The 14,046-nt window shown below is 38.5% G+C and overlaps 1 protein-coding gene across 3 annotated transcripts in view; it reads right to left on the bottom strand.

The window, feature by feature from the left end:
- WDR37 (WD repeat domain 37) overlaps positions 1-14,046 on the bottom strand; it is a 48,397-nt gene that overhangs the window by 10,037 nt on the left and 24,314 nt on the right. For all 3 annotated transcript variants that reach the window (XM_059475450.1, XM_059475435.1, XM_059475442.1), the window contains 4 exons: positions 13,902-13,978; positions 11,929-12,166; positions 11,255-11,396; positions 267-401 (listed from right to left, as the gene is read on the bottom strand). In XM_059475450.1, the coding sequence (XP_059331433.1) occupies positions 267-401; positions 11,255-11,396; positions 11,929-12,166; positions 13,902-13,978 (592 nt within the window). The remainder of the gene's footprint in view (positions 1-266; positions 402-11,254; positions 11,397-11,928; positions 12,167-13,901; positions 13,979-14,046) is intronic.

The raw sequence follows: 14,046 nt of genomic DNA, 5'->3' as shown, positions 1-14,046 counted from the left end.
CATCCAGTCCAACTACCTCACCAATTCAGGCCTGACCAAAGCTTAAAGCAGGTTATTAAGGGTATTGGCCAAATAATTCATAAATACTGGAAGGCTTTGTGTATCAACCACCTCTCCAGGAAACCTGTTTGACCACCCTCTCAGGAAAGAAATGTCCATCTAAACCTCTGTGGCACAGCTTTAAACCACTCCCACATGTGAAAGAAATTAAGAATGAATTAAGAAAGCACGAATTAAGCAAAGCAGTAACCCAGAGATCTGCTCACCTGTTGATTGCAGAATCTGTGCGGATGGTTGCAATGGGACTCCTCATGTTTTTCAAATCCCAAACTTTTACTGTACGGTCATCACTACCAGAAACAACGTTGTCTCCCACAGTGAAAACTGCAGATGTCACAGTGCTAAACAACCAAGAGCAAAGACAAAGATGTCAAACTCTAAACTATTTATTAAACTAGCATCTGATTTAAAGTTTCGCTTTCTGCTCCCGTGCTTCCTTTAGCACATGTAGTTTGCATTTTTTTTTTTTTTTAAGCAGAGTAATCTGAAATTTTAAAATTCCAAGCAATTAGTTTTAAAGTAAAAAATATTCTTACTAGAATTAAGGTGAACAGGGCTTGAGTGGCCCAAGTGCTAAGAGAAGGAGCCCAACAGTAGAGACTCACTCTGGAGGCATCTTTCATATTCCACTCATTCTGACATGAGCTAAAGAGGCCCAGTCTTGGGCCTGAATTCACTTTTGAAGTTCTGCAGGTTTATCACACAACCCCAATAGAATTACTAGCATAGAGTACAAATCTTCTTAAGTCATTTTAGAACAGTAACCAAGCTTTTCTTTCCACCCAAAGATTTCTGTAGAATTATCCCAGACATTTTCATTCACTGCACAGATATTGAGGAGGCCCCAAACACCCGAGATGTAGCTAAAGCTGTTCTGTACACAACACTTGAACATGCTGTAATCCACACACAAAGTCCCCAGTGTAGCTCCACAACCAATAGCTACAGCAATTAACAATCTCTAATTGTGATTTCTAGTCCTGTTTCACAAGCAGCTGAAGTCTGAGAGTCAGATAAAAAATGGCAATTAGCAGTAAGAAGGACAAGCATACAGTTCTTCAAATTTTACCTAGCATGCCTAGAAATGCACAAGGGCAGTCAGAGAAAGACCCATGAGAATATTTCTAGCAATTGAAGTCCAACATATTACTTCCAGAAGCTATTTTATAAAGAATTGTATTTTAGAATTATATTATCTTTGTATTTTACAGCCTCAGATAACAGTATGTCATCAATATACTGGGTTCAAGCAATTTTCATGATTCTATGATTATTTTTAAATACTTTACCTTTATTTCATATTAACCAATTAAAAGCTTTTGTACTACAATTTTCATTGTAATTGTGTGAATTCCCAACTCAAAGCCAGTTATTTTCTGCCCACATAATGTACTAACAAAGCATTTTTAGGGAAGGCTTCTCAATTCTGTTTCTACAGATTTGATTTAATGACCTATCTTGTAACTTGGGTCATGCACATCAATTTCTTAGAACTTAGTAATTTTAATTTAAGTTGTCAGTTGTTACTGTCACTTTAGTTGTTCTGCAGAAATTTGAATTCATGTCCTATCCAAGCTGCTGATTAAGATTAGCACAAGCCAGGTCACAATGGACCAGTTTATGCAAGCCTCTTAATTTAAATTGACACCAAATTAAGTTTTAATTAGGATGAAGGCCCACTTTTTTCATGATACCAAGTTTCCTAACACATTATTAGAGTGCAGCTAAGCCACCAGGGAGATGATTACAGAAAGAACCAAGAGGTCTTCGAATAATCTTCTAGACTTTATGAACAAAAAGTCAAAACATACATGAAGGCCACAACTGCCGAGTCTCTTTCATCAGGCACCATCTTATTTGGGGAAAAAACTCACTCTTGCAGTCAAGCTGCTGCACAATACAGCTGGCATGTTCTTACCACCAAACTTATCTCCTACCAGCTCAAACTCCTTTAAATTTACCAACATCTGCACTTCTCACTGGTTCTTTACACAAAGAAGCTCATAAAAAAAAAATTCAGGCCTTTACTAATCTCTCTACTGCTGCAATACATTTGAAGCAAAGTTTACAAGTTTAAAATTTTCTATTCAATCTCCATAATTTCCACACACATGGGGAGACTTCCTAGCACACAACAGCATAAAGAATTCAAGTAATAGAAAATCTCCAGGAAAATGAATATACTGTGCTTTAGTATTCTGCTGCCAACAAACAAATCTGATCTCTTTCCCCATCATACATTTTATTCCAATTACAGTTGGAATACATTGGGAAACTGTCTTAAAATAACCCTCCACTTTTGGGTGTTTTTTTTTCAAAACTTTAAAGAGCTTTCCAGCTTCTTTGATCTCATATTGGTTTTGCTTTATCATTTATCACTTTCAAACATGGTTAAGTTTCTTTGACCACATGAGGTTCTCTAATCCTTAGATTTATCATTTTTAAATGAAAACATTCAAAACTATTGCCAGGAAAACAGAATGCCAACCCCAGGTTAGCTCAATCCTTCCTGCTCCTCCAAAGACTCTCAATAGATAACAAAATCCTTTCCAGCTTAACTTACTCTTTCAGCTTAACTGTTCAGATATTACTGCGTACACCAAGCAAAAGTTTATAAAATAAAAATCCATTTAAATTCTTCTGTAGCTCTCTGGAAATAGGGCAAGAGATACAAATGCAAAGGGAAAGCTGCTGATCTCTTTTCAGTGACAACTTTAAAGGTGCTTAGTGGCCTTAGCCCTCCATTCACCCTCAGCTCAGCCCTGCAAGGCCCTGCAGGTTGGGATGAACTATCTGCAAGCACATGGGACTATGAAAACAATCTTTTACATAAGGAGCTTTGAATTTAATGGCTAAATATAAAAACACTTCTTACTGAACCTAGTGTTTATGACCAAGAATTTTGGTCCCAGTTCCAGAGCAAACAGCATATGGATGTCTGCATAACATTCCCTATGCTTTACAAAAACAAAGCATGACTCCTCTAAGGGAAACACTCAATTCAATTCTCAAAGACATCTCCTTCTCAAAATAGGATTGCAAGGCTTGAAGTTTTAAGTCTAGAAAGGCCAAAACAGTATCATCATTCTCACAAACCTGACAATTCTGGGGAGGGTTATCAGCACTTCATTCACCAGAGTAAAGACAAAAAGGTTTTTGGGTTTGTTTTTTTCTTTTTTACCTTAAAGTGGAACATAATGAGTTGATATTTTTAAAAATCACATGCATCTAAATTCAAAAGCATGCTCAACACTACAGACCTAAAACACGAGCAAGTGCTGCACTCACAGATCTTGTGCAGTACAAATTACATTCTGTCTCCTCTGGTACTCCAACTGGGGCATCTCTTAATATGACATATGCATCTCAGCAACTTTTTTTTGTTTTGTGTTTATTTGGGTTTTTTAAATTAAAACAAAATAGAAGAAGAGAGGCCACTTCCTACACATAAACTAAACCAGGATTTCAGCCCAACCAAAGGGGAATGGTGAGAAGGAAGAAAAGGACACAATGCCTGTGGGAGGAAGTTAACAGAATCAGCCAATAAACAAACAACCTTTCAAAAGTATTGCTTCCATAACCCCATCCACATCACAAAAATTAAAAGCCTTTTCCCTCTGATTTCATGTGGCTAGATTTAATTTTTGTTTATATTAATCTTCAGTTTGTTCTCACCCAGATAAAACTCTGGTTAACATTCCCTTGGCTAAATTAATAAAAAGTGTCAACAAAAGATCATCAGCCCCCATGTTAATTGAATGCTAGAAGACATTAGATTTTTAATAACTCAAAAAGATGACAGGTATTGTAGGACATTAAAGAAAAAAAAAGAAAGAAACAAGCAAAGAGGAAGCAGTCTGATGACACTTCAAACTGTGGGTCCCACAGGGAGTTTGGTGTGCTACAACTATTCTCCAAAAAAGCTTCAGCCTCCGCCAAACCCCAGCAAAACTCATTTATCTTGTCACAGGGAGCAGCCGAGCGTGTACTTCCAGCTGACAGCACGGCACTTCCTCAGCACACACCAGTGCCTGGCCTGCACCATCCTGCTCCCCGCGTGGGTCTCAATCACCAGAAATGCTGCGCTGCTCGCACTCCTCATTAGGCCCAACAGCTGTCTCCCAGTCACACTGAGACACAAAACTGCTTTGCATAACAATCTGCTGAAATTTCACACATAGGGGAAGGGGGGAAAGAAAAAACGTGGAAAATGTTAGACCATGAAATGCTGATGCAGAACTCTCGCTGGCAATGCACCAAAAAAGAAGTTAACGCTGCTCTTTCCATTTTGATTTGCAACTTAAACTGGGATTTACCATCAAACTGGGACGCAACACATTTTCACAGACTTAAACAGGCATCTACATGTATAAATCCATGTGTGGGATGAAAATGGACTAAACCAGAGCTTTCAGAATGAATTTATTCAAGGTAACTTGAATACACACAATTACAGTTGTATGGAACCAGCAAAATTTGAAGGCTCAAATATGCCTCTATTTTTTATTAGTAAAACTGAGAAACAAAGCCTAAAGGAAGCTCAATTTGGTAACACATTTTCTGCACAAGTTTCCTTTGTTTTAGGGGAACAAAGCATATCCTCACATAAAGCAGTCCGCAGCCTGAGGGGAAGCCAGGAACTGTGTTTAAAACCCCTCCAGATGTGGACAACCCCACTGCCCATCTCAACAGGAGATGGCACTGGCCACAGGAGGCCCAGGTAAGGAACCCACTCACATTTGAGTGCATTCAGGTTTCAGATATGCTAAAAATACTCAATTCCAGCAAGAGCTACACACATCATTCCCAAAGGCTGTCTGTGGATTTATCTCCAAATATCAGCAGAGCTTTTTTCTGCAACTTAAGAAATTATAAGAGCAAACCATGAAGGAATTACAGAAGCACAGAACCATTTAGGTTGGAAAAGACCTCAGAGATCATTGAGTCCACCCTGTGATCGAAGGCCACTGTGTCAACCAGACCATGGCACTGAGTGCCACATCCAGTCTTTCCTTAAACACCTCCAGGGACCATGACTTCACCACCTCCCTGGGCAGCCCATTCCAATGTCTAATCACCCTTTCTGTGAAGAAATTCCTCCTAATGTCCAACCTAAACCTCGCCTAGCAGCTTGAGACCATTTCCTCTTGTCCTGCCACTGGCTGCCTGGGAGAACAGACCGACCTGGCTACAACCTCCTTTCAGGGAGCTGTAGAGAGTGGCACTTTGATAACTCCATGCCAGTAGCACGTTGGGGGAATGTTACAAGAGAAAACTGGGAATTCAAGTTGAGCAAGGGAACAAGAAGTGGTGGCTTGGATGGGCTGAAGGCATGTAAAACATGCTGGCCCTAGTCTGTCCTGAAATAGACCTATGAAGAAGCCCTCAGCAAGGGAAGTGAGGCACATTCAAAGCTGGATCCCTGAGCTAGCAGTATTAAGGCTGCTAACAAGTCTAAGAAAACCACTGAATTCTCATCATGGTCTGTTACATCTATGTAGTAAAAGTAAACCAAAAGGTTTTGTAAAAATGTCCAGAAGCAACAGAAGCATTTCAAAAAAGCTAACCCTAGAGCTTTGAGCCCAGGCCATAATCTTCATTTAAAGAATATTCAACATGCAAATGTAGGATCAGAACAGTGTGTGAAATGCAGGTTTGGAGCCTTTTTTCAATGAAATGCAAGAGGAAAATGTCCCTCAGCACACAAAACAAAGTAGGAATATTAATAGCAATATCAGAACCATCTAGGTAATCAGTGAGGCTTGGGAAGAAAACAATGTTTCATCACAAAAATTTTGCATTTCTTAGATAAGCTAGATTGAGATATCCACACACGGGGAATGCCTAAGGCATTCTTTGATGAGAAACAGCAGAAAAATGGTAGACAAAGCATCACTAAAGTCATTAATAACTGAAGCAAGAACAGGACTATCTTGAAAAGAACAGATGTGTTAGACTCATCAAACACCACTGATAGCATCCAACTGGTTACACTTTGTTTGGCACAAAAGGTTTTAACTGAAAGCCCAATTTAGTCAAAGGTGCAAAGTGTGCATTTTTAGGACTACAACTACACATGCTTTAACTTCACCAAGAAAGTGTGCTTGAACAAGAATACCTAGCAGTACCCTTGTAATATAGGGCATATCTAGAATAAGACTGCTTCCAACAGGGATGTCCAATGCCATCACTGCCTGGAGAAGAGGCACTTCTCCCCCTGCCATGACTTGCTCTTTCAAGAACAATATATACAAAACAGACACAAATGAGAATTAAATTTTGCAGGCCCAAGAATCTGAGAAAGCCAAATGACCTTGGCAAACCCAAGTGCCCACAAAAACTAAAGCAATTACTGTTCTCCTGAAACAGAATGCCATTTTGACATTAACTCTCAATTCACTAAATGTCAGAATTCAGCCCAGCATCCTAATCAGCAGCTGCTTAGTAATTTTTGTATTTTTTAATGCAGATTCTTCAGCAAGCATAGGAGTTGGAAAACATAAAGTTGAAACAAGACATATTTGCAATTCTCTAATTTCCAAGTTCTCAGGATGAAGCACAACTCACCATTCAGCTGCCACATTCAGAGACATACAGGCAGCAAATGAACAGGAACTTTCCCTTCTGGTCTCTTAGAGCCATACAAGCAGAGTGAGAGGAGATGGAATATGCTGCAGCCCAAAAGAGCTATAAGCTCTTTGTAAGAAATCACATAAGATCCACGATCAGCAATTTTTTTCCTGAGTTTGCCCAGAAAGTAACACTCATACAGATTCCACAGCTAACACACACTCATGCTTCATGCACTGGCCCAATTTAGCCAATTTAGTAAGTTTGAAAAGTAGTAAACAAACTTTTTCTTTTTTTTTTTTTTTTTGGGCTAGGACAAAATACCCACTCCAATTTATGGCGGTTTTTAAAGCCTAAAATGCATTCAATTGCCATGGCAAAGTGGTGCATAACTACTGAACAATCAAAAAGCATTACCAACGGATATTCACTCAAGAGTAGCAACCCGAAGCTGCTTCTGAAGATACCACTTTATTCCTTGAAGGATGGTATTTGCAAGTACAGACTTGGAAGCCCTGCATGTTCTTTTCAAGCATTTCAAGAGCAATGTCCCCAACCACTGTGTACCTCTGACAGTCATTAAAGAAAACAAAACCCTTTATTATTTACCAAGTAATTTTTCAGCTGCATATAAGCATCAGTATGCTTCAAATGTATAGCAAAAGCTGTAGTTTAAACACAGTATGTGAATCCACTAGCTCATAAACATTCTGTTGCCCATAGGGGATTAATTTATTTCCTGTGTTACTAAACTGTCAGAACAAATGTATAAAATCTATAAAGTACTGGCTAGACCTGTATAGACTAAGATTTTTTTTAAGCTACAAATGGCAAACATTTCCAGCATTAACATTTTAGAAGGCTCCACACATCAAGACACACCCCAGCACATGCAGGGTGCTTAAAGGGACAGAAAAACTCATCAAGCAGATATTCAAGAGCATGTCAACACCAGAGTTACTCAACTAGACCACTGTGCTGGGAAAAGCAAGGCCTTCACAGCTGGGACAAGATGGGCTGTGCAGGTGTCAGCAAAGGAAGGCACAAGTGAAGTGGAATGAAAACTGCCATGGAGATGCCAGAACCATTTTACTCCACAGAACAAAACCTTAGTTCAGTTTAAAGAGCTCTAATCAATAACCTCTTAAATGAATCATTTCTCAATAGGAGAACAGCTGTTACTATCAATCACGTATTTGAAAGCAATATCTGCTGGAAAAAAGATATTGGAATATGAGCCACCAGTATGATTTTTGGAGGCTTTAACTCAGGAGATCAATTTAGTTAAAGGCCACAAGTTAGTGCCTGGAAAATAACATAAATGTAATCTTTTCCCAGGGCTCTGTTAAACTCTTCATGTGGGGATGTGACCAGGGATTCACAGCACTAGCAAGACTAATTCCTAATGGTGCACATACAGAACCAGACAATAACAAATATTTATATTTAAGCAAACATCAGTCTTATTTCCACACTATTTCATATTTTTTTCATCAGAGATTAAGTGAGATGAGCTGGGGGCACGGCAGATCTAAAGCAGTAAGTGACAAGGTACTTTTACTGCTGTGTGAGTAGGGCACAGGCAAATAAGTCATTTATTGAACTGAAACAGTCATATTCATACACAAACACACACACACACACACACACATATATATATATATATATATATATATATATATATATATGAAAAATGTAAACAAGTAATGTTTACAGAACTGGAAACTTCCCTGGTAAGATACAACTTTGAAAAAGACCCCAGCTGAATGCAGACTCGAAGGGCAAAAGTATTATCAATGTACTATACTTAGTCTATAAATGTCAAAATATACTTGAAAACACACTTTGAGGCAAATTAGGTGACTTGTAAATAAGAACAGAAAATACAAGAAGAAAATACAGGAAATTTCCATAATTAACATAAGAAACAAAGATCTTGAAGTTAAAAAACCATAAGATGAATCTGAAGCTACGGCGACTAGGGAGGCACAAATTCTGTAAGTTGCTTGTTTACCACGGAAGTTAAACAAGCAACTTACAGAATTTGCCAAGAGGTAAGTTGAAATCTTTACTATTGGAGCAACCTAACATACAGTTGGCAATTATAAACCTACCTCTTAATGCAAAACAGTTATCAATGCAAGCTCAAGACAGACAGGTTGATCTCAATGATTCCTTCTGCCCTTACTGGAAGATAATTTATTTTCTTAAATTGCCTTAGTAGTAAATGATAAGAAACATTCTGCTTATAATAAAGCTATGTTCAGACACTACAATGAAAGGTGATTTCTCAGTCCACTTAAGATATAAATAATCTCTCACAGATGATGACATATCATCACTTTGACATACAGGACAACACACTGCAACTCTTCATTTTTTGACATCAATTAACTCTATAAAAGCTTTCTACACTCTGCTTGTAACAGGATTCTTTATTCTCTCAGCACATCAGCGTCAGTTTTAGTTTTACACGACACCGAGCCGCACCCCAGTGTCCTCATTAAGGCCAATTAAAGGCGCTGCCTCGGGCCGGTGCTGCCACCTGCCGGTGAGCGGCGGCAGCGCGGATGCGCGCCGGGAGGAAGGGATGGCCGGGACGAGACTTTGGGCGTATGACACAACAAACACGGAATGCCGGCCTCGGGATTGAGATGTTTGGCATCTCGTTATATTGGCACAGCGCATTAGGAGTTGATCTGGTGAAAAAATAGCTGCTCTGTGAGATACTATTCAGCCAGAGGGTGTTAAAACTTATGGTTGAGGACTTTAAATCATCAGTGTTAACGACTGTAACATCCAATTTACAGAAGTGATGCCAAGGGCCTAGCAAAATACTAAATACTTGGCAAGTTATTCAAACAGACATTCAGAAAAGGAAAAAAAAAAGTTTCTTCTATGCTGCTTAATGTCAAGAGATTGTTGCAGTGTTGATTAGAGGGTAATTTAAAAATATTTTGCCAGCAGGTGGTACAATAAAAGAACAAAAATAAAATTCCTTAAAGTATGTCTCAACTGTAAAAATATCAAACCCCCCCCATCTCTGCTCAGTCTGCATTCACCAGTGAAACACCTTCTGTAACAGAATTACCCCTTCCACAAATGAAAGCCTCAACAGGCCTGGCCACTGAAAAGTAAAATCACTTTTGAGACTGTCAAATTTAGGGTGTATTTGGTGAAAAAGCCTATGTCAATACTAAAACTCATACATTCAAAGTACAAAACAGAGACAGCTGATACAGCAGACAAACACAAATATAAAGATGATTAAAAGCTAGAGTAAGAGTGACTGAAGAGGTTGCACAAGATCTAATCCATTCCTAAAAAATGAACTTTGTGCTAGTTTATAGGTCTCAGCAATAGAAGCCAAAACACCAGCTAACAGTTTTTATAGTATGTACCAACACCCAAGGTCAACATCATTTGGTCTCAGCAAATATATGGGAAAACACAAGTGTCAGTCTTGGTCATTTCTCTGGAAAAAACATCCTGAGACAAAGCAGTTAATCAGCTTGGGGGAAAATGCAAGCACCAATGGATACAAAACCTTACAACTTTATACAACATTCTAGGAAAAGTGATAGAAGAATACAAAAGTGATGAGATGAAACAATTCTAGGATGTAGGCCACAAAATCAAGGTTACTGCTTGATCAGGAGAAGATGGCCACTTATACAGGATGATTGTGAAGCACCAAGTAATTTATCAAGCTCAGGAGTCCAGGGCAGATGGGGTTAAAGAGGTTTTTGGTTATATGTAGGCTATGAGAAAATTAAATAGAGGGTACTGCAACTCAATCATAATGTAAATTACACAATTAACAAAAAAATGTGAATAAATAGTTGGGGTTTGTATTTTGAGCTAGGACTAAAAATCCTATTTTATTCTGAAGAAAGGAGGTGAATTTTTTTCTGAAACAGTCAAGCTCACACATTCACAAGTCAAGAAAAGATTTGCTTCCTTGGGTAAAGTATTTCCAAGTTACACCTGCATTTTCCATGTATCAGAGCTCCAAAACCAGAAAGTTAAGTGAACACCAGAACACAGATTCTCAGTACTACATTTATCCATATTAAACAGTAGTCAGTGTAACAACATTAAGCCCAAACCGGTAACTAAAATTGTTACATCAGAATCACTGTTTTGACAGAACATGGCAATCAGTGCCTGTACTTTTATTTCTTATTTTATGCAAAAATTAGAAGCTTTTAAGAGTAAAAATTAATCCTTTTGTATGCACTGGTTTCAAAGGAGTAACCTTTACTTCACAGTCAGTATCAAGACAAGCAGAGGCAATCTGCCAGATCCACTGCATTACAGCAATAACCCCAAACTGCAAGCATAACCAATGCCAAAAAGAACCTCATACCCTAAAATCACCTTTAATTGTAACAATTTTTATCAAGACTTACCATATGAGCAATAGCACACCAAGAGCCCTGGCTGCTGTTTTGGAAATTATGTACTGCTGTGCTACATTTGAAGGACAACTGGGGCTTTTTGTGAAAATCAGTCTCACAAAACAGGAATGAACTCAGCACCTCAAAAAGCACACAGGAACAGTTGTGGGCAGATTTGCAACTTTTCAAACTTTAGGAAAACCTGTGAAGGAGCTGTCACTTACTCAGTGTGGCCCTGAAAGACATTCACAGAATGGATAGAAGGATCTCTGAAGTCCCACAGGCGGAAGGTGGTGTCGCGGGACGATGTGACCACGAGGCGCTGCGTGGGATGCGTGCAGCAATGCGTGAGCTCCTGGTCGTGCCCTGCAGCCACACATCACAACGTGTCAGGTCATGAAAATAACACTTTTCACTTCCACATACGCTTGGAATGACATGCTGATGATTTTTTCTCTTTTTCCCAAACAGAAAGGAGTAATGGTCATTCTGAACTTTAATCCTGTTACTGCTCTAAAAGTTTGGAAATGTATTTGAAGGCAAAACCCACACTACTTATTTCACATCCAGTAGTGTAGGTTACTGCTGCTTAGCACACCATGAACACAATAAAAGCCTTTTGCAAGAGCTAAAATTTGGGTACATTCAATTTGAACAACTGTTTTTTCACAGGTTAAATCATAAGCTTAAAAGAAAACAAATTCATGCTCAGAGGATTTACAATTTCAATTACAAATTTGCAATTTCAAAAACTATTACAACACTGAGCAGATGGTACACACATCCTGCTCCAGAGAAACAACTTTCTTTTCTCAGTGTTTTAGTATCTAGGAATAATCCCTCATATAAAAACAAACCACCAATTTAATTTATTTTTTTTTTGCAAGTGAACAAATACCTGTAAGAGAATGGACAAGTTCAGAAGTCTCTACATCATACAGATTTGCTGTCCTGTCCCACGATGCTGTCACAGCTTGCTTCCCCCCAACAAGCCAGTCAGCTGCTATGACCACTCCTTGGTGGCTTTTCAGTGAGGTCAGTGGGGCTCTGACAGTGGGGCAATCACTGGAACCATCTCCATCTCCATCAGGTTCATCTTTATCTGAGATTTCAACTTCATCTTCTCCAGACACTTGCTGTAAAATGCAAGGGGAAAAAAGGTGTAGAATAAAAGGGAAGGAATGTCTCTAAGTTACATTTTGCAGTGTAAATGCTTCCCAATCCCCTTAATGTGAATGTGTGAAAATTAATTCTGCTGCACACTGCCTATTCCAGTACTCACTATCACAAACTTAGTTGAAGGAATATAACCAGTAAGTTAAATGCAGTTTTCATAACTCCTTTTAACAACTTGCTGATGTGCAGCTGAGGGAACTGGAGTTGCTCAGCCTGGAGAAAAGAAGGCTCAGGTGAGACCTCATTGCTCTCTACAACTCCCTGAAAGGACAGTGCAGCCAGGGAGTGTCAGCCTCTCCTCCCAAGGAACAAGTGATAACACAAGAGGAAGTGTCCTCAAGTTGCACCAGGGCATGTTTAGACTGGATATTAGGAGAAATTTCTTCACCAAAAAGGTTATCAAGCCAGGGAAATGGTGAAATCAACATCCCTGCACGTATTTAAATAATTTGTAGATATCACCCTTAAGGACATGGTGTAGTGGAGGGCTTGTGACAGTGCTGGATTAACAGATGGACTTGATGATCTTAAGAGATTTTTTCCAATCTAAATAATTCTATGTTTCTACTTAATTTTAAAATCTCCTCCAAATTCTTTAGCTCTGAGTACCAGTCCCCTTTACTATCTGGTAAGTGTATTACCCTAGAGTTTCATTGCAGCACAATTCCAAGGGACTTTTCTCCTTTCAATTTTTAGAGGTAGGAAGCATCTAACAAGACACTGATTATGTTAATCTTTGGGAAGACAATAATTTACAGACATATTTTTATTCATCAAAAATCAAATCATTACAGCAATATTTGTCTGTTGGTCAATACACAGTCATCATGCAGTGCTGATGTAAACAGGACACAAAATAAATTCTTTTGCTCATCACTAAACATCATTCTCTGAACTCCTTTTACACTTACACAAGACAAAAACATCTTTCTTTTATGTTATTTGGGGGTGGAAAAGATAACATTTGTGTTTTCTTTGAGAATGGAAATGCCAAATCAAATAAACAGAATCGAACGTTTTCCATTCAGAAATCTGTCCCTTTTTACACAGTCAACTCTTGCCCCTACTTAGCCTACTGAGAAGCTCATGCTATAAACTATGTTTTCTTCACAATTTAGTAAGGGTGCTTTTAAGTAAAATAAGGATTTAACAGTTTTACACTTTAAATTAAATACTGACTAAATAAAGCCCTGGGGACAACAAAATCAGACAGTGAGATGTGCGCTGGCAAGGACTGATTAGAAATCAATGAAGACTCAAATAAATGCCAAAATTAGAAGTCTACCATCAGTTTTCAATCCACAGCAACTATAGCTAATACAGGTTTCTCATTAAGTTATGCTACAAAAATTTAACCAGTTTAAAAAGAACTTCATTATTACAAAAAAGAAGTTATTTGACTGTTCATTTGCAGTTCATTTACACATTTACTACCTTGAACAAAACGTCAATTTGTCTACTTGAAGCTGTAAATTCTATTCTGCACCAAATGCTTTTGAAATCATGAGGGAGTCTATTTTCAAAGAAAAGCTGAAATGCAGCTGATAAACTAAAACCTCAAAATCCCACCTTTGGCACTCCTGAAATCGTGTAGTTTTTTAATTATGTGTAAATTTAACATTCAGTCTTATGATAAAACCTGTATCTGATGAAATTGCTGGCAATTAGTTCAGTGGCAGCAAGCTGATTGCTTACATTGGAGTCTGCAGTTGGCTGAGGTGTAGGCAACTGTACTATGTATCTCCAGATGTGAGCTGTCTGGTCTCCAGATGCTGTACACAGGAAGAGAAGCAAAAAAAAAAAAGAAAGAGAATAAGTAAGAATATTTCCATGGGCAATA

This window comes from Ammospiza nelsoni, chromosome 1 (assembly GCF_027579445.1).
Source record: "Ammospiza nelsoni isolate bAmmNel1 chromosome 1, bAmmNel1.pri, whole genome shotgun sequence".
NCBI classification, from domain to species: Eukaryota; Metazoa; Chordata; class Aves; order Passeriformes; family Passerellidae; genus Ammospiza; species Ammospiza nelsoni.
Note: the sequence above shows the minus strand (reverse complement) of the source record. Positions and strands in the feature narration are given on the sequence as shown.